Genomic DNA, 21,971 nt, shown 5'->3' on the forward strand with positions numbered 1-21,971 from the left:
TGAGGCTTCATTTCCCCATCCCTAATATAAACAATGGATCAAATACTCATCACTTTGCGTCTTTCCCACTGTTGACGATATCCCCTAGATCTCATTGACAAAACTTCACTCTCTCATGTCCCTTTCTCGGCTTCAATCTTCGCCCTGCTTCACAGTCCAGCTTCAAATATAAACAACCCGCCGACAGAACACAGTATCTCACGGGAGGAGAACCACCCTGACCGTCTGTTTCCTCTCTCTTTTTAAAGCCCCATCTTAATGCGCGTCCCTCTCACAACACTCTCTGTAATTCTCCTCACCTGCTGTCAATCAGGCAATTGGCCTCGCTGCCATGGCAACAGATTTCGCGGTGTGATGAGACGACCATCCACAAGAGGTCTCCAAATAATACTGCCTTCAAGAGGATTTTACTCTCTCTCCTTATCTGGCTTTTGTCACACCGTGACACATATTTCCGAAAAAAGTGGAGTATCCCTTTAAGAGGCTCTACAGTGATCTGTCAGACACATTAATGACTCAATAATGATCAGCCACAAAACGGTATTTATTGTTTAAATTTCTTTAAAAAATGAAAAATTCGATAGGTGAGACTTTGTTTCATATCAAAAGTAACCTGGTCTGTCCTGTCTGTCAGCGCGTTGTCAGTGTCCTCTCTGCTCCGCGATGTATTTTTCACTGAGTGAGAACATGGTGTGGCGTGAGAGCGGCGTCGCTTGTCGGACATAGCAACAGTAACTAAAGGGGGCAGGTCTTTGCGAACGGTCAATTGAGTATAAAATGTTCTACAAAATGAATACAAAAGAAAGCAAATAAGAAAGCAAAAGAAAACACTTGGCATATTGTCCATCGGCTGCCAGTTCTGTAGCATCTCGGTGAATGTGTCATGGGGTGCTGGTGATACTGATGCCGCTGGTAAAAAAGTGGTGGTGGGAACAGAGGGGAAACTGGTGTTTGGGGTGACAGTAGGGAATGATACTGGGATAACTGTAGGGAAGTTTATAGTGGGGGCAGATGGCATGATTTTTTTGGGTGGTGGGGCGGACTCATCCTCCGAGTCCAGCAAACACTGCTCCTGACCTCCAGGTGGACCAATCTTCCTATTTTAATAATAAACTAAATTGATCAAAATGAAATCAACTTTATTGACAAATTCTACAATGTTTCATGATAAATATTACTTAAAATACAGCATGAAAGCACTAAGGAATAGTAATGTGCTGAACAAATAACCGTACATTTTACATCTTGTGGTCTTTGCCCAGACACTTCTGCCTCTGACTAGAGATCTGACCAGGTCTCTGCCTTCTTGGCTCTTTGCATCTTCTTAATTTTCTTAACTCTCTGTAAAAAAAAGAGTTGCATAAAAGATAAATCAATCCCTTAAGGATCACTCAAGGAGACAAAAATGTATTACTTTGCAGGACTCAATAATCTAATAATTTTACAAACAGCATTCAAAACACATTGTTGAGCCTAAAGCCCCGTTCACACTACAAGCGACAAAGCAACACGATACCATTCATTTCAATGGGGAGCGGGCGATTTCCGGCGAACCGACAAAGTTGAGATCTGTTTAACTTTATGCAAATGAAGAGCGACTTTCGGGAGCGACAACCAATAGGAGTGGAGTGCACAGGATCCTTTACCGCTCAGCCCCTGCCCCTGGGCCTGCAGTGCATTGACGGAAAGATGGAGGAAAAATATATCCTTGTGGTTAGCAATTTACCAATTTTATTTACATGTCTCTGCCCACGGACATATATAAAAAGAATGATGCGTGGAAAGGAGTTTCAGAGATTGTGGGGATTCCAAGTAGGTTTAAATGATTGAATAGCCTGTAAAATTAACTATTAAATAATTTGTTTTGACAATGTGTTACGTGAGAGACAGTAAACAAAACCTATACTATAGTAGCCTTGCTAATATTTTAGTGCTGTTAACACTCTCCATTTACATTGTATAATGTATATACTATTGAAATTTATACTAGATATTAATACTGTATTAATGTACTGTATACTGATTGATACAGTATATTATATTATATATGTATGCTATGAAATATACTGTATATCTTATATCTGTATATTCAGATCTTATATTGTATTGCAATATATTACAGAATAAACTATAGGCCTATACTACGCTTACTCATTGCATCTGATCATACTTAGTTATACATTTTCATAAAAGTAATATTTGTGTGTGTGCTCATACATCTTTTTTTTTTTTTGTTAGTTGAAGAATGCAAAAAAAGGAAAAACCTCCGTGATATATACAGGAGGGAAGTAAATAAAACCAAAGATAGAAAAAGTGGCTCAGCAGCTGATCATGCTAAGCCTTGGAAGTACAGTGCCATCATGGGCTTCCTTAACCCCTTTATGGAGCTCAGAGGCACTAGTGGAAACATGCCTCAAGGGGTTGGGGAGTCCATTTTGGTAGCTAGAGTCCAATGCCCAGTGTCAGTCAGACAGTCAGCGGATCAGGGAGAGCCAGCCATCCAGCCATATCCTGTGAGCAGCCAGCTACATCCTTCAAGCAGCCATCTAGATCCAACCAACAGCCACCCACACAGCAGGAGACTCCCATGTGGATCCGTGTTCAAGTCGCCAAACCCGCGTGACTGTCAAATTCGTTTTGGCGCCGCCCAGAGGATCAGCTCCGCCTCCGGGAGGCACCGTAAATTCTACTGTCAAACAGTGGGTCCTGAGCGGACCCATGTCGGATGCTCGGACGCGGACGCGCCTTTTACTGCGACGGTTGGACTACAGCACGTCACCAAGAGCCGATATCAGTCGAGAATATTTTTGCTGTGACACGGTTGTGTTGAACCCTCTTTTGAGTAAGTATATTGATTTATTGATATATTGCGACATTCACAGTAAACATTGGTTTTTAAATCACTGTATACTAATGATTGTAATGACGTTGTTTGATATTAGGACAACTTTAGAATGTTCACTTAATGGTTTAGCGCTAGCTTCTAGCTAGCTGTGCATTATTAAGTTTGCATTTTGCCAATTTTGGTCTCGTGTGTGTGTCTGCCATCCTCTTATATAATGAAAATTAAGTTACGGCATTTTAATCACTGTTTGAGTCGGTTCAGACAACTATGCCACCTATTTGAACGTCAAACTCAAAAGTGCGGGCTTCTGCTAATGTTAGTTATACCGTCTAAGTTACATTAAAACCATACCTTGTGAATATAAAAAAATTCTTGTGTCGTCTGGGGTCTGATAAACAGTAACGTTAAGTTAAATTAATCAAATTCAGTGTCCACAATGCTATGTATTTTCCAATAAGCTGTAAGTTACGTTAGCTGTCATATTTCACGGGACCCGTGAGTGCGGATTTCATGTCACGACTTTCGTCGCTGTTTGTCACTTTCCCAATATGCAAATGATATATATTATAATATATACAATATATGTTGTTATTTGTTTTTTTGTGACGCAGTAAAGTTGCATAGCAGACACATGAGCGTCGAGAGCGGTCATTGGCTGTGCTGCAGCAAATGCTGCACGAACCTATGGCGAGGCGGCTCAGACGCTTGAGCCAATCAGGGCACTTTCCACCCTGGCACGTCAGAGACCGCCTAAATAGAGAGCCTAATCCCCTCCCCTTCCGGTCGACAGCCATGGGACCTCAATGGCGAGAGACAACAAATATTTTGATCTCGTTTGAATTGTGCCCTAAATTACACATATGATGTTTTTCAATTTAAAATAAACATTTTAAAGTCAAGAAAGTCGCAGTAATAAAACGTAACAGCACCGCTGCTGGAAAAAATTCTAGGGGAAACACTATATATATATATATATATATATATAGTGTTTCCCCTAGAATTCTTTATATATATATATAATTATTTAACAAACATTTACACTCATTCATAAATTATATTTATACAGGTACAAATTTATCATTTCAAATGTAGCTTAATGTTTTTTTTTTTGTATCATGTCTATGATCTTCGTTACTTGATTTATATTTGATAAACCTTTTTTAATAAAATAATTACTAATAGAAGTAGGCCTTGTTTATTTAAATAAGTAAAAGAAAATTATATAAATTGATATAATAACTTATTTGCCTGGCTAAAAGCGGTATCCACCTCCGACTTCTGGTTATTAACAGCAGGTATGGTCAGCTCAGCTGCTGATTTTTCGCAGAACCCCCTCTCATGACATAATATTGTTACAAATCAAATCCAATGTTTCAAATCACAAGGCCTGTAATACATCAAACAAATATTAGGTCTTCCTATGAAATGAATACCTACTTTTTAGATCATTTTTTTATTGTTAAATGAATACCAACTTAATATAATTATTTTCAAACAAACAAAGGAAATGTCAAAGCCAAGCAGATAGTCCACGAAGGCACGAATAAAACGTCCCACCTGGATTGAGATTTTTTTAAACATTAACTTTCAATGTAACTCTAGACCTATTCATGGGGCCGAATCAAGAAGTGCATCCTAAATTTTAATGTTGCTCTATTTCTCTGTACTTGTCTAGTTTGTAGCAATGAAACAGAAAACATCGCAATTCAACAATGTATTTATTTAAATACAACATCAGAAACAATGATCAATTTTACACACCTGATTGCAACCTGTCTTTCTTAAAAAAAAATAAACCCTGCAACCTGTCTTTCTTGAAATTTCTCTTTTAGAACAAAAATGAATAGAAAGACTGTGCCTGTCTCCTTATCAACCGTAAGGCGAAGGACACGTGTAGACGTTCAAAAAAGGCTTAATCAAATTAGGACAGACATGACTGACATGACTGATATGGACATGACAGGAATAGGGGCAGATGACAGAGTTCTTTCTGAGAACACTGCCCCACCCTCTTCAGCTGCACATGCAATGCCAGAGGTGCAAGTGTTAACTGAAGAGGACATGGAATTGGAGGCAGATTTTGATGATGTGTATTGTGATGGGGATGGGACATCAGGTTCGAATTCTGAAAATGATGATGACCTAACATCACTTTCCGATAACATTGCCAACTGGGCAGTGAGTTTTGGCATTTCCCTTGTTGCGCTGACTGCACTGTTGAGTATACTCCATATAACCCATCCCAATCTGCCAAAGGATGGTAGGACCCTTCTCAAGAAAAAAACACATTATGCTATTCAGGAGAAGGCTGGGGGGAACTACCATCACTTTGGCATCCTTCCCTCTTTGAAGGCCACTATAAGCAAATATGCCAAAACACTGACAGAGGGCATGACATTGGGGCTGCAGATTAATATAGATGGTCTACCTTTATTTAAAAGTTCCACTGTACAGCTGTGGCCCATCCTTGGCTTACTGGTTACCGTCCCCATGAAGGAACCTGTTGTCATTGGGGCCTACTGTGGACCGAAAAAACCTAGTTCGGCCACAGAGTTCCTATCTGATTTTGTCAATGAACTACAGGAGCTAGAGGCTGGGTTTTGCATTGGAGATAAGAACCTTAAAATGAAGCTTCACACGGTAATCTGTGATGCCCCTGCACGGGCCTTTGTAAAAAAAACAAAGGCCCATAATGCTTACCATGGGTGCGATAAGTGCCTACACCCAGGGCACTACCAGAACCGGCGTATGACGTTCCCTGGATCAGAGCACCCCCAGAGAACTGACATCTCATTCAATATGAAGGTTGATGAACTACACCACCACGAGGGGCCACATCCATTTAAAAATGTGAAGGTTGGCATGGTATCGCAGTTTCCCTTGGATTATATGCATCTAGTGTGTTTGGGCATTGTAAGGAAACTGCTCCAGACCTGGCTCCGGGGTCCGTTAACAGTAAGACTGCCGGCATTAATAGTAGACAGGATGTCAGGCAAACTCCAGTCAATGAGGCCCTACGTGCCAATTGAGTTTGCCAGGAGACCACGGTCGCTTAGGGAGTTGGACCTTTGGAAGGCGACTGAATTCCGACAGTTCTTACTGTACACTGGCCCTGTGGTGCTGGCGGGATTCCTGGACCGGAACATGTACCACAATTTCATGCTCCTGTCAACTGCTATATCTATTTTGATAAGCCCTGAACATCTCAACCTTGCTGACTATGCTGGACAAATGCTAAAATCTTTTGTAAACCATTTTGGTGAGCTGTATGGGACAGACCAGATTGTGTACAATGTCCACTGTCTGGTCCACCTGGCAGACGAGGTGAAGAGGCATGGCTGTCTGGATTCTTTTTCAGCATTCCCATATGAGAACCACCTTGGGAAAATAAAAAAACTCATTCAAAAACCTGAGTTCCCTTTAGCTTGTAAGGCCCGTGAAATTGGTCCAATGGAGGTTTTCCAATAACACAGGGAAGGTCTTACGTGCTCTGTCCTCACTCATGCGAAGTATTGGTTGGTTAAATGCAATATATTAATCATATGTATTTACTCGTTAATTCATCTGACTCCATAAATGAAAGGTTTTAATAAATATCTGTGTCTCACTAAAAGTGAGTGAATGTTTGACTATTCCGTTTAACTCTTCAATGAAAATAATATCAAAGTCAGTTAGAATAATCAAATGTAACAATTTATTATTTCAGGTAAATGTATCATGCCAATTTCATAATCAATTCAAAGATAATCGATACAAAACATCAAATGCTCTGGAATAGAGAGAAGATGCAAACCCAACTTTAAGAAATACGTGAGGCTGAGAGAGCTATCTCTCTCAGCCTCACGGACCGATCTGAAGTACAGAAAAGGCCCCGATCTGCCTGCTGTACTCCATTAAATAGCCAGACCTCTTTCACATGTAAACATGTGCTAACAATAGTAAATTTGCATTTAGAGGTACACTGTAGCACCTCTTGGGGGGGTGTGACCATTTGCTTGAGAGACCAACCCCTCCTTGTATGCTAGTTATCCATAAACCTTCAAAAACCTTATTACCTTGTGTTTGACTTATTCTGAGATGAGAGAATTGTACCAGTCGCACTGTGACATTTGAAACGATACCAAACATGAATATACTCTGTGATAATCATTCACATTAAACTATACATTTTCTTGGGTGAAATCAGGTAGTCACCTGAGCCTGAGAGAGAGGGGGTGAGGGGAGAGGGAAGGAGATGTAGATTAAGATGACTCAGAGGTGAGACTTTCGTCTCAATGGTGCACGAGGGCCAGTTCAAATGGTAATTTCCAGAGAGGTCCTTTTGTCCTCTCAGGGCCTGGCCACCCCCAAAAACAGACTGTCTGGAATTCCCTAATTTATCAATTCTTACAAGCTCAACTCATTCAGCGCCTTTCGGAAGTTACAGCTACCAAATTGGTTGCTGATACAGACATTACACTGAAAAGGGAGCATTTTGTGGGCCCAATTGTTGTTGGCATGGGAGTTAATGCGCAATATGGGGAAATGCGAGTTGAAAGGTGGACCATCAAATTAACAACAGGGGACAACATGTTTCTGGTGGGGGATAAAGTGTGCCTTATCAAAAACATTATCCAAAATGATAATGGTGTGTACGCTATTTACACTGAATTTTCCCGGCAGTCTCCATTCTATACATATCCCTTCAACTCCGACAGAATGAACATATTTGTCGTAAATGATGCATCTGACGAGCTGAAGTCGGTTGAAGTGTCAGCGCTGCAACAGAAATGTGTAGCCTTGCCATACAGGGATGGTTTCGTGGCCATACCCCTCCTCCACTAAAAAAAAACAACAAAAAAAAACACACAAATCAGTTCAATCAATCAATCAATCAATCAATCAATCAATCAATCAGTTTAAACAATCAGTTAAAGTTAAAAACTCTAATAATATACTTGACTACTGACTATGACTTCCATTACTCTGTCTGGATGAATATTTGCTGTAAGTATTTCACAAAGTTGGCATTTTTCCATACACTGACTACACCCATAATTTCACATTTTCAAAATATGAGATGACATATTATCCTGTAAAATGCCAGGGGAAATTATTATTTTATGCTGAATTTAACATGCAATTTGATACATGTCCCACCTTTCTCAATACAATGGACTGTACATAGTCCACTAAATTATTAGCATTATGCAATGATTTTTTTTTTTTTTAGATTATGAAACAACACCCCAACACATTCTGCCAAAAAATTGCAATAGTACCCTACTTTACAGTTGTGCTGAAGTTCTACCTAACTATTATGACCTGTACATTTTCCTTCCTTATACTTCTTCCCACCCTGGGGCACCATTCTAGTTAACTTTCAGGCTATCTTACTTGCTTATTTGTATACACTGTACACTTGTGCATGCTTTAGTCATGTTATTCCTTTTTGATGATTAATAAATACCCCTTTCCTTTCTTTCTGCATTAAGGATGCCTTTTCACCTAATTGAGTTCCAAGTGAGCAAGGACATTGCTGTTGTTCCAATTGACTGGTATGATGATGGGATGGTGTACTGGCCCAGCTTTAAGAGCACTGAACGGGTGAAAAGGGCAGCCGCTAACAATGAGAAGCATGAGCCAAACTGGCCAAAATATGACGTAAAGGTCGTCAGAACTTGTGGTAAGCCAATTCATAAAACTCTTGTTTAAAAATAATTTAATGGTTGTTTCTCCTTCTGCTTGAAATAACGTATTATTTCTATGTTCTGAAAATGCCCATGAAATTGTCTTTGCCTTGCATTGTTTAAAATATTCCATGTATATCTACTGATGCTATTCTTGGTCAGGTCTCTTTTGTAAGAGATATTTTGTGTTCTCAATGAGACCTACCTGGTTAAATAAAGATGATAATAATAATAATTATTATTATAATCATCATCATCATCATCATCAATAATAATAATACTCTGTGCAGCTCTACAGCTAATTTGAAACTCATGTTCATTTTAACATATTCAATTTTAGACAACTACAAAGACGAAGACAACAAAAAGTTGTTATGTTGTGTATGTTCTGGCCAAAACTAACTCAGAATCTTATTATTATTAATCAATCTTTGTATATACTATTCCATATATTTATGATGTATTGTTTTTTTAACCAATTTAAGATGTTTGACAATGTTAAGATAAATATGTTGCATTTTGGCATGGTTTTTGACTTATTTATGAACTATTTATGGACATAAAATTAAATAAAAAATATCCTGGATTTGAAGAATATTGTGTCCCTAGCCTTCACTGAGCTCAAGTAATAGTTTAATGTACAAAAAATTGTGAATGAACTTGACTGTTGATGTCTTAAATAATAATGTCAAATAACCAACATTTCTCAAAATGGATATATCTCGTTTTGCAACGAAACTCTTCATCTCTTAACATCGAAATAACATATCATAATATTAATATTAGAGATATGGTTAACATTCTTAGTGCTAAAGATATTCCCCTCTCCTTGTATCCATTCCTTCAGCTCCACCATCTCGCCGAGTGCCAGGCAGCGGAGTAAATACTCAACCTGGAGAAAACGGTCTAGGTAAACACTGTTCTCCGAAATAATATTGAATACACTGGCCCCATCAATATTAACACAGCAATGGTCACTCTGTTTCAGATTAATAGATTAAATATGCATTACCACCTCAGATTTTCAATGTCAATCCATTCATGGGGTTGAAATAGGTAGAATACCAAAATGTTGAAACATAAATTCATGTTTAGCATGACCAGAGATTTTTTGTTTGCCATTGTTTGGCCCTGTAGCTTGCAGCCTTGCAGCCTACCATGGTTAACAGATCACAGCCATTTAATACCAATTTCTCTCCCTTAGCACCTGACTATGGGGCAGGCCAGCAAAACCTTTTACCACCTCAACTCCTTGAACCCGCATTTAACATGCGCAGAGTTACTCAAGGTAGGGACTGATTTCTGAAATATTAGTGAATAGAAAGGCCCCATGTGTATTATCAGTCATGGTTAACAGATTACTACCATTTAATAAAAAAATGTCCCCCTCTCACACACCGCTCACCTCACTATGGAACAGGAACGGCAGTCCCTCCACAACTCCCTCCACCCCCCGCACCAGCCCTCAACATGCGGCCAACAGAGGAAGCCTGTCCAAGCCTGACATACAGACCAACATGGCGAGGGGGAAGAATGGCTGATACCATTCCCTGTTCTGGTGAGCAATAACTGACAAATACTAGAGGGTCATTCTGTGCCAAAGATTTTGGAAAAAACTCCCACAGCCATCACATATTCATACATCACATCACATATAACTTTTGTCATTAACTAATGTCAGTATTATGAGTAATGAGGATAAACACTGAAACATGATATATTTTAATACACTACATTTTAGCTATATTTCATGTTTGTCAACAGCGGCTGAGGTCCACATCCTTAGCCTGCTGGAAACAATCAAACAACAACAGGACCAGCTTGTGGCAAAGGTAAACTACCTCACCAGCAGGTTGCATAGCACCCCGGGGCCAGATGTCGAGATGCCTGAAAATATCCAGTTTCCCCTGGAACAATTGGAGGCAGTGAAGGCATTTGAAGTCTTTTTAAAAGAACCATCAAATGGCCCAGCTCGACAGAGAGTGGTGAGTTTTCTTATTTAATATGAATGGTGCCATTAGGTTTATTGATTGTCCATGATCATTGCAAATATTCTATTGAAGCAGATTCTGTCTGTGAGCGACAATCTCACTGGCTTGACATTAGCCGCGTTTCCACTGTCGGGCCAGGGCTTTAAACGGGTCGTGCCGGGCTAATAGCCTCGGGCCAGTAGCACCACTGCTGCGTTTCCACTGTCGGGCCAGAAGCTCCACAGCGCGTCACTAAAACACATGTTTTTGTTGTTTACTTGAATATTTAAAACCCAAGCATCAATGTTTTACCACAGGTTTACAATAAAAAGTGATACATTGATCATAATGAATTAATTTATGTCAAATTGCACATTAGTCACACAGAAATAAATTACCATTAGGCCTATTTCACAAAAGAAAAAGGGTAGTCTGTGTAGTACCCTCACCGCCTGATGAGGGGAGATATGTGTATAAATACAGGACACAGAGCTGCTGCTGCTTCACTTATCAGAGTCTGTATTGTTTTTTTATACAATGTAAAACAGTTCAATCACTCTTATAGAATAGAATTATTCTTTCTCAATCAATGACAGTGCATCACTTCAATAGTAATCACAAAATATAGAACAGAATTACATATACAGTACATACAGTATTTTCCCTTTACTGCTGTGTCTACAGATTAAGCATTATGTACTATGAAATATTCACTGATAACATTTATGACATTTTCCATGTGAATAAATCCTAAAAATGTGTTCATGTTTGCCAGAATTATTCTTTCTGATACACTTTTTTAGTACAGACACTCATTTTCACAGTTATTTGGCACTTACAACTTACTCATTGTATTATTTCACCAAAACACATGTTATTTGTGGACTTTACTCTAATATTGCGTATTTTCTCTGAGACCGCATGGTCTCCATCACTAGCATGAAAATGTGTAACTAGCACGCGTGACGCAGCACACAGACATGACTTGAAGCGAACTTTTACATGTCCGTCATAACAGTAAACTTAAACACTTTAAACAATGTAGTTAACATTTCTTAAACTCTTACATGTCAAAAAACATACTCTCATTGCTTTTATGTAATTCATACCTGATGAGGGGAGATATGTGTATAAATTAATACAGGACACAGAGCTGCTGCTGCTTCACTTATCAGAGTCTGTATTGTTTGAGCAGCGCGCGCGTGCCCCACCCCCTCCCCAAGCAGGCGAACACTCCCCAAAGGTGAAAGCAATCAAATCATAGAACGATTGAGCAGGGAACATTAATCAACGGAATAAACACATTTAAGAAATAAATTCTCTTGTCATCCATATATCTTACATATAACATATTTACTACTATTTACTTATTTAAATGCTTATATGTTTGTTTACACAAACATGGCTGAAGCTTACGTCGCGACACCCCTCCCCCACTTGGGACAGTCAGATCACCTTTCTTTGTTCCTCACCCCCAAATATGCACCTCTGATCAATCGCGTGAAGCCATCAGTGAAGACCATCAAGGTGTGGCCTGCGGGGGCAGATTTCTCACTCCAGGAAAGGTTTCTACACACAGACTGGAGTATGTTTGCTTCTCAAGCCACCAGTGGCTCTCACACGGACATTGACTGCTACACCTCCTCTGTACTGGATTATATTAATACCACCATTGACAGTGTTACAACCCAGAAGCAGATCACCACATACCCAAATCAGAAGCCATGGATGAACAGGGAAGTGCGACTCCTATTGAAGACACGCAATACTGCCTTCAGATCAGGAGATGCACAAGCCTATAGCACATCCAGAGCAAATCTGAAAAGGGGCATCAAAGAGGCCAAGCACTGCTACAAGCTTAAGATAGAGGGACACTTTTCCAACGCTGACCCTCGGCGCATGTGGCAGGGCATTCAGGCCATCAGTGACTACAAACCCTCTCACTCCACCCCCGCAGCCACTGATGTCAACTTCCTGAACGAGCTAAATGACTTTTATGCTCGCTTTGAAAGAGACAACAGAGAAACTGCCACCAAGCTCAAATCCTCAGCTGACCACCCACCGATCACACTCTCCTCCACAGATGTCTGCAATGCACTGAGCAGGATCAGCGCGCACAAGGCTGCTGGACCAGACAACATCCCTGGACGCGTACTCAGGGCATGTGCGGAGCAGCTCGCTGGGGTTTTTACAGACATTTTCAACCTGTCTCTTGCCCAAGCAACTGTACCAACATGCTTTAAATGCACTTCCATTGTGCCAGTGCCAAAACACTCCAGCCCGAAGTGCCTTAATGACTACCGCCCTGTAGCACTCACACCCATCGTAATGAAGTGCTTTGAGCGGCTGGTCCTGGCACACCTAAAAGACTCTCTACCATCCACATTGGACTCACACCAGTTTGCCTACCGTAGCAATAGGAGCACAGAGGATGCAGTCTCCATGGCACTGCACTCTGTGCTCACACATCTGGACAATAAGAACACTTATGCACGCATGCTGTTTGTTGACTTCAGCTCAGCATTCAACACTGTCATCCCAACTAAGTTAATAGCCAAACTAGGAGACCTGGGCTTCAACACCTCCATGTGCAACTGGATTTTGGACTTCTTGACCAACAGACCCCAGAATGTTCGATCAGGCTCCAACTGCTCCACATCCATCACACTCAACACTGGTGTACCACAGGGCTGTGTGCTAAGCCCGTTCCTCTACTCCCTCTTCACCTCCGACTGCAAGCCTGTGTACGGATCTAATTCCATCGTCAAGTTTGCGGACGACACTACGGTGATTGGTCTCATCAGCAACAACGATGAGACTGCCTATAGGGAGGAGATCAAGCACCTGGCCACATGGTGCACCGAAAATAACCAGCTCCTCAACACCACCAAAACGAAGGAGCTCATCGTGGACTTCAGGAAAGTGTCAAGAGGCACACACGACACCATCTACATCAATGGAATGGCTGTTGAGCGTGTCTCCAGTTTCAAGTTCCTGGGGACCCACATCTCGGCGGACATGACCTGGACAACCAACACCTCCAGCCTGGTCAAGAAGGCTCACCAGCGCCTCTTCTTCCTGAGGACACTGAGGAAGAATCAGCTTTCCTCCACTATCCTGGTGAACTTCTATCGCTGTGCAATAGAAAGCATCCTGACCAACTGTGCTACAGTGTGGTATGGGAGCTGTTCTGTTGCAGAGCGCAAGGCACTGCAGCGGGTGGTGAAAACCGCCCAGCGCATCACTGGGACTCCACTACCTGCCATCGAGCACATCCAGAGGAAACGCTGTCTGCATCGAGCTCGCAGCATCCTTAAGGACTCCTCTCACCCAGCCCACAGACTGTTTTCTCTCCTGCCTTCCGGCAGGCGTTTCAGGTGCCTCCGGACCAGGACCAGCAGACTAAAGAACAGTTTTTTCCCCAGAGCTGTCTCTTTATTAAACTCTAACCCTCATTGATCCCACTCCCCTTATATACTGATTGACTCTCCTCTCCCTCCTCACACCTGCCTCCATTTTGTTATTTGCAATACTATAATGTTCATTTGCACTGCTGACTGTTATTACAGTAACAACTGTTTACATATGCATCTTGCACTACTACCTTGACTGGAATATGCTCATTTGCACTGCCGACTGTTTATTTACAGTACCGACTGTTATATATACATTGCAATATCGTACCTTAACTGTAATATGCAATTACTTTCCACTGCACTCACTCGGATAGCTTCTGTCCAAACTTTATTTGCACTACTTTAAATCCATTGTTATACTGCTCATTAGCCTAACTTATACATATATCTATTTGTAAAATTCTGTTTATAGTAATATCCATCTGTATATTATGCTCACATTCTGTTTATAGTAACAGCCATCTGTATATATATTCATAGTACATATCTATCTGTAAAATTATGTTTATAGTAACAGCCATCTGTATATTATATTCAGTACATATCTATCTGTAAACATTCTGTTTATAGTAATAGCCATCTGTATATTATTATATTCAGTACATTTCTAGCTGTAAATTCTGTTCACAGTAAGAGTTATCTGTATATTATATTCATAGGACAATCTATCTGTAAATTTTTGTTTATAATAGTATTCAACTCTATATTTATTCAGTACATATCCATGTTCTGCACTTATGAACCACTGTATATCCTGCACTTGCTGCTATTGCACTTCTGGTTAGACCTAAACTGCATTTCGTTGCCTTGTACCTGTACTTGTGTAATGACAATAAAGTTGAATCTAATCTAATCTAATCTAATATACTTATGTAACCACCACATCTGCAATTACTTATTTAGTTGCGTCTGTTTCTTTTTATTTACAGGACATATTTACATCACATTTAGAAAGAATGATCATTTCTAAAAATAGGCATATGCCACCAAAAATACGAACTGAGGAGCTTTAGCACTCTCTCGACTCCCAGAAGGCTACAGATATTTTCAGTCAGAGAAAAAGTTGCATTATTTTATGATAGTCCGGTATAAAGAGACGAGACGTATGGCTACTGACAGATAGAATAAAAACATGATTGTGATTGCCTTTATGATTTGTCTGATTTCTTCAAGCGTTCACTATGTTTTTTTACTATGTGTATCTTCAAGCGCATTTACCATGTTTACTATGGTAATGGTTAGCGTGCATAGATTTTTGAATCGCGTATAAATATTTCTACCTTATACGGTTATCAGAATCCATGTCGGATCACAAACAGAAGCCATTCAAACATGAACGTGAGTTAAATTATTAAATTGACGGCGCTGCCATCTCCAGACTCAGGTAAACTCCGCCTCTGTTCGTAACCACTCCTCTTGCCCGCTTTGGACCAAGGTATTCGGCGGGCCAGAAATCCTGGCCGTTGGCCCCGAGCAAGCCCTGATCAAGCTCCGGAAGTGACAGTGGAAATGCGACTGGCCCTGGCACGCACTAGCCTGGCTCGACCCTGTTAATTATCTGAACGTGCTCCTCCTGAACTTTAATATAACATCATTTAGAATAATTTTTTTTTTCTTTAGAGAAAAAAGTAGAAACATAGAAGTTTTCTATCTTTTTCTACATTTCTGGATGCTTTCAAAAGGAACACAAATATTTTAAATGCACCTTTAAATTCAACTTGAGCTTAGAAATGTTTACCTTGCTGTCATACTTATTGTATGAATGTTTTGTAGATTCAGTTATAAGTCATTTACAATTGATTAACTAATCCTTTACAAAACATGACTTTGCGTTTCATAAATGTTTAATATATGATGTTACATTTTTTGTATGTTATAGATGATGTGTAAATGCATAAATAATTTACAACACTTTCTGCATCCCCTAATCTAAAGTGTGAACTATTCATCACTTGTAAATGTTTTACACATCATTTGTAGATGACCACTTCAAGAATCAATAAGGCATACGAGCTATGAATGTTATCTACGAATGATGTGTAACATTAACAAGTGATGAAAAGTTTACACTTTAGATTGGGGAATGCAGAAAGTGTTGTACATCATTTATTCATGCGTTTACACATCGTGTTGAAAACTGTTACTTACCTGTTACAAATTATCTGTACGTGTATACAAAGCATTTACAACACTTTCTGCACCCTCTAATTGCTACATACTTTCACACAGGACGTGTGTATATAGATATAGTATAAGAAACAAATGGCCATAACCTGCAAATAGACATGAGTCATGACATTCTGTCCATAGTAAATAAAGGCATTTTATTTATGGTTATTATATTTGACAGATCCAGCCATTTTACCTCTTGAGATGTATTAAAATGGGAAATTAGACAGTAGTTACTGCCAAAAAGTGTAATTGACCCTTTTCAACAGGTAAAAATTACTGAATGAGCTGTCAAATATAACCCTCATGAATAAAATCAAGTAGGCTAATATTTAGGCAGAAATAACAGTTCACTCAATAAGTGGAGGCTTTAAATCACTTTTTGGCAAGTGTAAAACTACGTTTACTGGCCTAATTTGCAATTTAAAGGCATTTCAAGAGGTAAAATGACTGGATAAGATATTATCTGTCAAATATAATAACCATGAGTGAAATCACGTCATTTACCACGAACAAAATGTCATGACTTGTCTATTTACAAGTAATGGCCATTTGTTCCATTTTGATAAAAGGAGCTAACGTTAGATGTGTAGAAACTGGGACGATACAGCTTTTAACGCGCTGCACGCGCTCCCTTTGCGCGCTGGCTTTCGGCTCATTCAAACCAGCAAATTTGAGACGAAACGCGCTTCAGGTGCGCGCAGCGGCACAGACGCACGAGCTGATAAAGCCACATGCCTTTAAACAGACATCAGTGGAAAGTTTGTTGTTTCAGTCGGATGTCAATGGCAAAGAAAATAAAACGAGGCATGTAGCTTATTATTAACGTTATTAACGTTAACTGACAAGAGAGCGCGCGCGCAAGGATGCGCTCGACCAGTTCGCCCGTCTGTCCCGCTGCGTGCTCAATCCACGGGGCGTTTTTCTCTTATCAGCACGCGCACCAAAGCTATGTGTTACTATATTTAGTTTAATATTCCACATATACATCGATAAACATAAACATATCTGTCTGTTTTATTACAGGTGCTGTGAGGAAAAACACCGTGACGCGGTCAGCCACGGATGCGGAGGTCACAAAGCACGCCATCAGGTGGTGCAACCTGGCGGCAGATCGGGCAACGAGGAGACGCCTCCATCCACACAAAATGAGTGATAGAAGTGATTAAACAATAAAACATTTTTATTGAACCTCTTGTTGTTCACTCACTTTCTGATAGTTTAGCTGTGCATAGTGCAGCATTTCATTGAAGTTGTAGCCTAATAGATAAAATATTTTATGTTTGCACCGACCTAGGCCTATAAAGCACTAAATTAGGTTTTGACCACAAAATTTATATAGATTAGCCTAGCCAACATAGGCTACTTAACAAAAACAGAATAGGCTAAAACCTATAACTTTCCATAAATGTAAATGTCAATTTTATATTTCCATTGAGTAGTGATTATTTTTGTACAGTAAATTGATGTCTTGTTCTTGTATTGAAACTTTTCAGTTAGGCCTATTTACAGTATTGTTAGATTAAAAATACAAGGCAATGCAGATTTAAGCTTTGGTCTATATTGCTGTAGTAGCCTAGGCTAGACCTAGTGATAGTTTTGGTTTTATCCTATTGTTTAGTTTATCCTACAGCAAGAACAGAAGGGATTTTGAAAATGAGATAAACGGGTCCAAAACGGACCCGGGCCAAATGAGCCAGAATTTTTATGAGTCCGTTGCGGGTCCGTGGCAGATGAATGTATCAATTTGCGGGTCCCAAACGGACCCGCCGCGGATGCAAGGTTTTAATCGCGGATGCAGCGCGGAGCCACGGCGGGTCCGCAATCCGCCTTCGTTGCGGATCCGTCACTGCGCGCAAGTGGACGCCGATACGGGTCCGTTTTACTGGTCCGTTCCAGTGGCGGCTCCAGAGAAGGTCGCATCGGACTACCCTTGGAATAGGCTACACATGCGTACACGCCCGCATTAACTATACTCGTTCCACGACTATAAGCATACTGTACAGTATATATATGTAAATGTATTTAATGAAAGGAGGGGGTATGCAGCAACAATTTTTGGCAATCATCAATCTGGTGCACTTTGAGAGCTAAATTAAAAGCACCAACCCATATTCAGTGTGCAAATTAAACCGAAAAATTCAAACCTCTTTTAGTTACAGTGTCAGTCTACATTACACTACTACATAATAATAGTTATAATATTAATCCCATGATAGTAATAGCCAGATATTGTAAAACAAATGCACTGAAAAATAAAGGAAACTTTCATAATTAGTTTTGTACTAATTTCTATACTTGAAAGAGTATATTTCTATACTTCACATTAAAGATGTGATTGGGCCAGCCCAGTGTCAATCAAGAAAAGAACCAATCAGCCGCTGATCTACGTGTTTCATGGGCTGGTCTGTCAGAAGAAAAAAACGAACGCTGACTTTTTTGACCAATGCATTACACCGGCACTAACCCATGCGCCGCCAATTAAGCAAAACAAAACTAATGGGCCGCTGATGTATGAGTTTTATGGGCCGTTAAGACAAAAAAAAAAAAGTATGAGATGTATCGGCTCAAAAAGCACGTCTCAGCCCACCGGGAATCTCCCGGTAGTCCCGATGGCCAGTAGCCTACACTCCTGGACGTCACACTTTAAATCCTACCTGTTGCCTTTCACCATCCACTTATTTAGCTGCTGTCACATTAATTGACATGCCATCTCATTTTCCCTCTTTCTTTTTCTATTTTTAGTCCCCGACAGCTTTTTTGCGTTATCCATCTTTTTTGACGACCACTCACTAATGTTACTCGTTCCTGCATGCTCGCGGCCGCTCGCGTGTTGTCAAATATCTATTCTGAAGCTGTGGGGGGAGCTCTAGAGAGAAACCTGCGAGCAAGAAGCGAGAGATACAGCGAAGAAATCCCGAAGTTACTGAATGCAGCTTTAACTGCTAGACGATTTGCAAATCCGGCGTCGAACTGTTTATAAAATAATCATCGTCGAAATGCAGGGAATAAACAAGAACACTTGCACAACTCCGTTGAAGCTCTGGGAAAACAAACTCCATCCACTGGTCCCTTAATGCTGGGTTCTTTGGAAATCTGTGCAGGGTTGTCTTGCCCTGGCAACCAAAAACACTCTTCTTTGGTGACATTGTTTATTTCTTCAAATCCTGTGACTAGTGCAGTGGAAAAGCAACCGAGCTAAAGCGAACCGAGCCGTACAATGCAGTGGAAGAGCACCAATAGATCGCTTTCAGCCTCAGGGTGGGCGGAAATGACAAAAAATCTATAAATTTTTGTAATTTTATTTTACGGTAAAAATTTATTTTACGGTAACAATTTCTTATTATAATTCTAAATCTTATACCTAATTTTTCATCATGCTCTGACAAACACACATAACAGTAAATTATACTTCTGCATAATGTGTCTCTTTTTACTACAAAAATGTAAATTCTGCCAGTATTCAGTCTCATGCATACAGATACAGATTCGGGCTACGGTCTACAGTCGCCTACATAGGCGAAATTTGTTTGACATTTCTAATGGTAAACACAGCCATGTTGAAGCCTGCAGTGATGTTTCTCATTGATGTTATGGCAATCCACTCTGCTTATTGTTTTTGGAGAATGTTGCACTCCTGTTTGTCATTGTGCACGAAACTTCATGCCAATAAATCATCAGAAATTTTGCTGACTTGTGCGCGTTTCAAGCGGCCTCTTTACGTTCGTCCTAATGCCTGTTAGTTGTCCGTGGATTTGCCTATATTTGGCGTTTAAAATGGAAACGTCTTTAGACATGGAAATTATCAACATTTATTTATAATTATGTAAACATTCTTTACAAATGTATTTAAATCCCTAACGCCGCCTTCACACTGGCAGTAAAGCGTTCTAATCTCTCCGACATTTTTGTTCTACTCGCTTCCGACGCTTTTCAACGGTGTAGTACGACATCCGCCGGGGGTGTATTGCGTTTTACGGAGCTGATTTCAACTGCCAGTGTGAAGGCGGCGTAACACCAGTTATTTTCTGCAAACTATTTACAATTATATTCCATCAAAGTGTTTAAAGGTCCCATTCCATGGATTATTTTTATTATTTTATAATGTTTCCAGGGGTGCCCTTATAATGTTAGTATGTTTTTTAGATCAAAAATTGTTATAATTTAGAAATAAAAGGCATATTTCCTAGCCTGATTTCATTCCCTGGTTTGAACACTCTGTTTGAAGGGGCGTGTCTGCTGTGAGACTTCAGTGTAAACGCCCTCTGCTGTGATTGGCTGACATGCTTGCATATGAAATATCTGGCATTACATGTGGAACTATCTGGAAAACTTTTACTATTACAGCTATTATACGTTTTTACTATTACAGCTATCTGGATTAACGAATCATGAGAAGTTTTTTAAGTATTTAGATCTATTACCATCACATAAAAGGTTGCAGTGATGAGCACTGAGCAGATGACAGTCTGTTGATCGCGTGAAAGATCTTATCATTGCAACGCAGTTTCTGCACTATCACTAATGATTTCACCAATGCAAACATGAGGCATATAAATACAGTAAGAGCTTCGTTGTGCAGTGTAACAGCGTCATTGATTTCATAACGAGTTTTGGCAAGTGTCCAGATAAACTCGCGCTGTGTGATTGACAGCTTGGGCGATTGGAAAGGGATTGTTCTTTGATCGCTTTCTGTATATTAATCACAGTTTAAGTAAGATTATTTTCATCCTACTAAGAGAAACGATGTAAAGAGTGATCGCTACTTCCATATTAAATCACTACTTACCGCTTGCTGGAATATAGTTGAAATTGCCCCCTTCGTCAGTATGAAACGCTGAGAGAAGCCTGCTTGATATTATTCCAGGTTAGAAAAACAGTCCGTGGTGAAATGGACAGAGCAAACTAACAACTTCGAATTAAACTTTTGCGGTATCCGATTATAGATAAACATCAACCACGTCTGTTGACATTTCGCCATCAATACGCCTGTGTTCCTGTGGGCGGAGGTTACGGTTCTAGTGACATCATTAAAGCAGGATGTAGAGGGGTGTAGTCCAATCCAGCCGTTTTTTGTAGTCAACTTCTGTTAAATAAAATATCTCGCTTGGCATTGAACTTTGAGCTTTATAATTTTACAGATATTATTTATACTCTAACAACAACATTACACACTAACTAAAGTTTGAAACATGGGATCACATAGAACGGGACCTTTAATGCAAGATACATATTGATAGTTCACAAATCTATTGCAATAAAATACAAAGCGATAACTCCTTCCATGGTGGAACATTCTTCTGTCCGGTCAACCACATCTCTCACAACATTCAAAATGAATACTTGACAGCAAAACACACTAACCCTTTCTCTTTCTCTCAACATGTAGTGGTCTAGCTTTTGTTAAAACCAGTAACTTTGTATTAGCACCTACTGTATTATTTCTCCTGTATGACATATCGCTTATTGCTTCCTGAACTCTTTGTGTTTTGGATAAAAGCATTTGCTAAATGACTAAATGTAAATATAAATGTAAACTCATTAGAACCCATTATAATTCAAAATTTTGTGCGAATGCACCACACAAAAAAATCAGATGTGGGGGTATAATTTGTAAATCAGACGAAGTCCGTAGATAATACTAATCTGAGCAGTGCACTATTGTTGTAGAAATGTTGATGATGATTCAGGAAATGCACCAAGTGATGGTGAAAAACTGTAAGACATTCCTTTTCTGCTTGAAGGCTCAGCTGTTCTGGTCACTTAGTTGTATTGTTCAATAATTCAATTCAATTCAATTCAAATGTATTTGTATAGCGCTTTTCACAATACATATTGTTTCAAAGCAGCTTTACAGAAAGTGCATTTCAGAAATGTACATAGAGAAATACAGTTAGTTAAT

General features: G+C 39.8%; 1 protein-coding gene across 1 annotated transcript; it reads left to right on the forward strand.

The window, feature by feature from the left end:
• Positions 1–2,640: 2,640 nt before the first annotated feature.
• LOC311289835 (uncharacterized protein) lies at positions 2,641–17,225 on the forward strand (the record flags this gene model as incomplete). Its single annotated transcript, XM_084408081.1, has 8 exons — positions 2,641–2,842; positions 8,320–8,510; positions 9,362–9,424; positions 9,719–9,802; positions 9,935–10,072; positions 10,279–10,346; positions 15,279–15,397; positions 17,096–17,225. Exons 2-8 carry the CDS (start codon positions 8,321–8,323, stop codon positions 17,223–17,225), a joined length of 792 nt encoding a protein of 263 aa, XP_084264207.1. The 5' UTR covers positions 2,641–2,842; position 8,320.
• Positions 17,226–21,971: the final 4,746 nt, after the last annotated feature.

This window comes from Rutilus rutilus, assembly GCF_951802725.1.
Source record: "Rutilus rutilus genome assembly, chromosome: 4".
NCBI lineage: Eukaryota > Metazoa > Chordata > Actinopteri > Cypriniformes > Leuciscidae > Rutilus > Rutilus rutilus.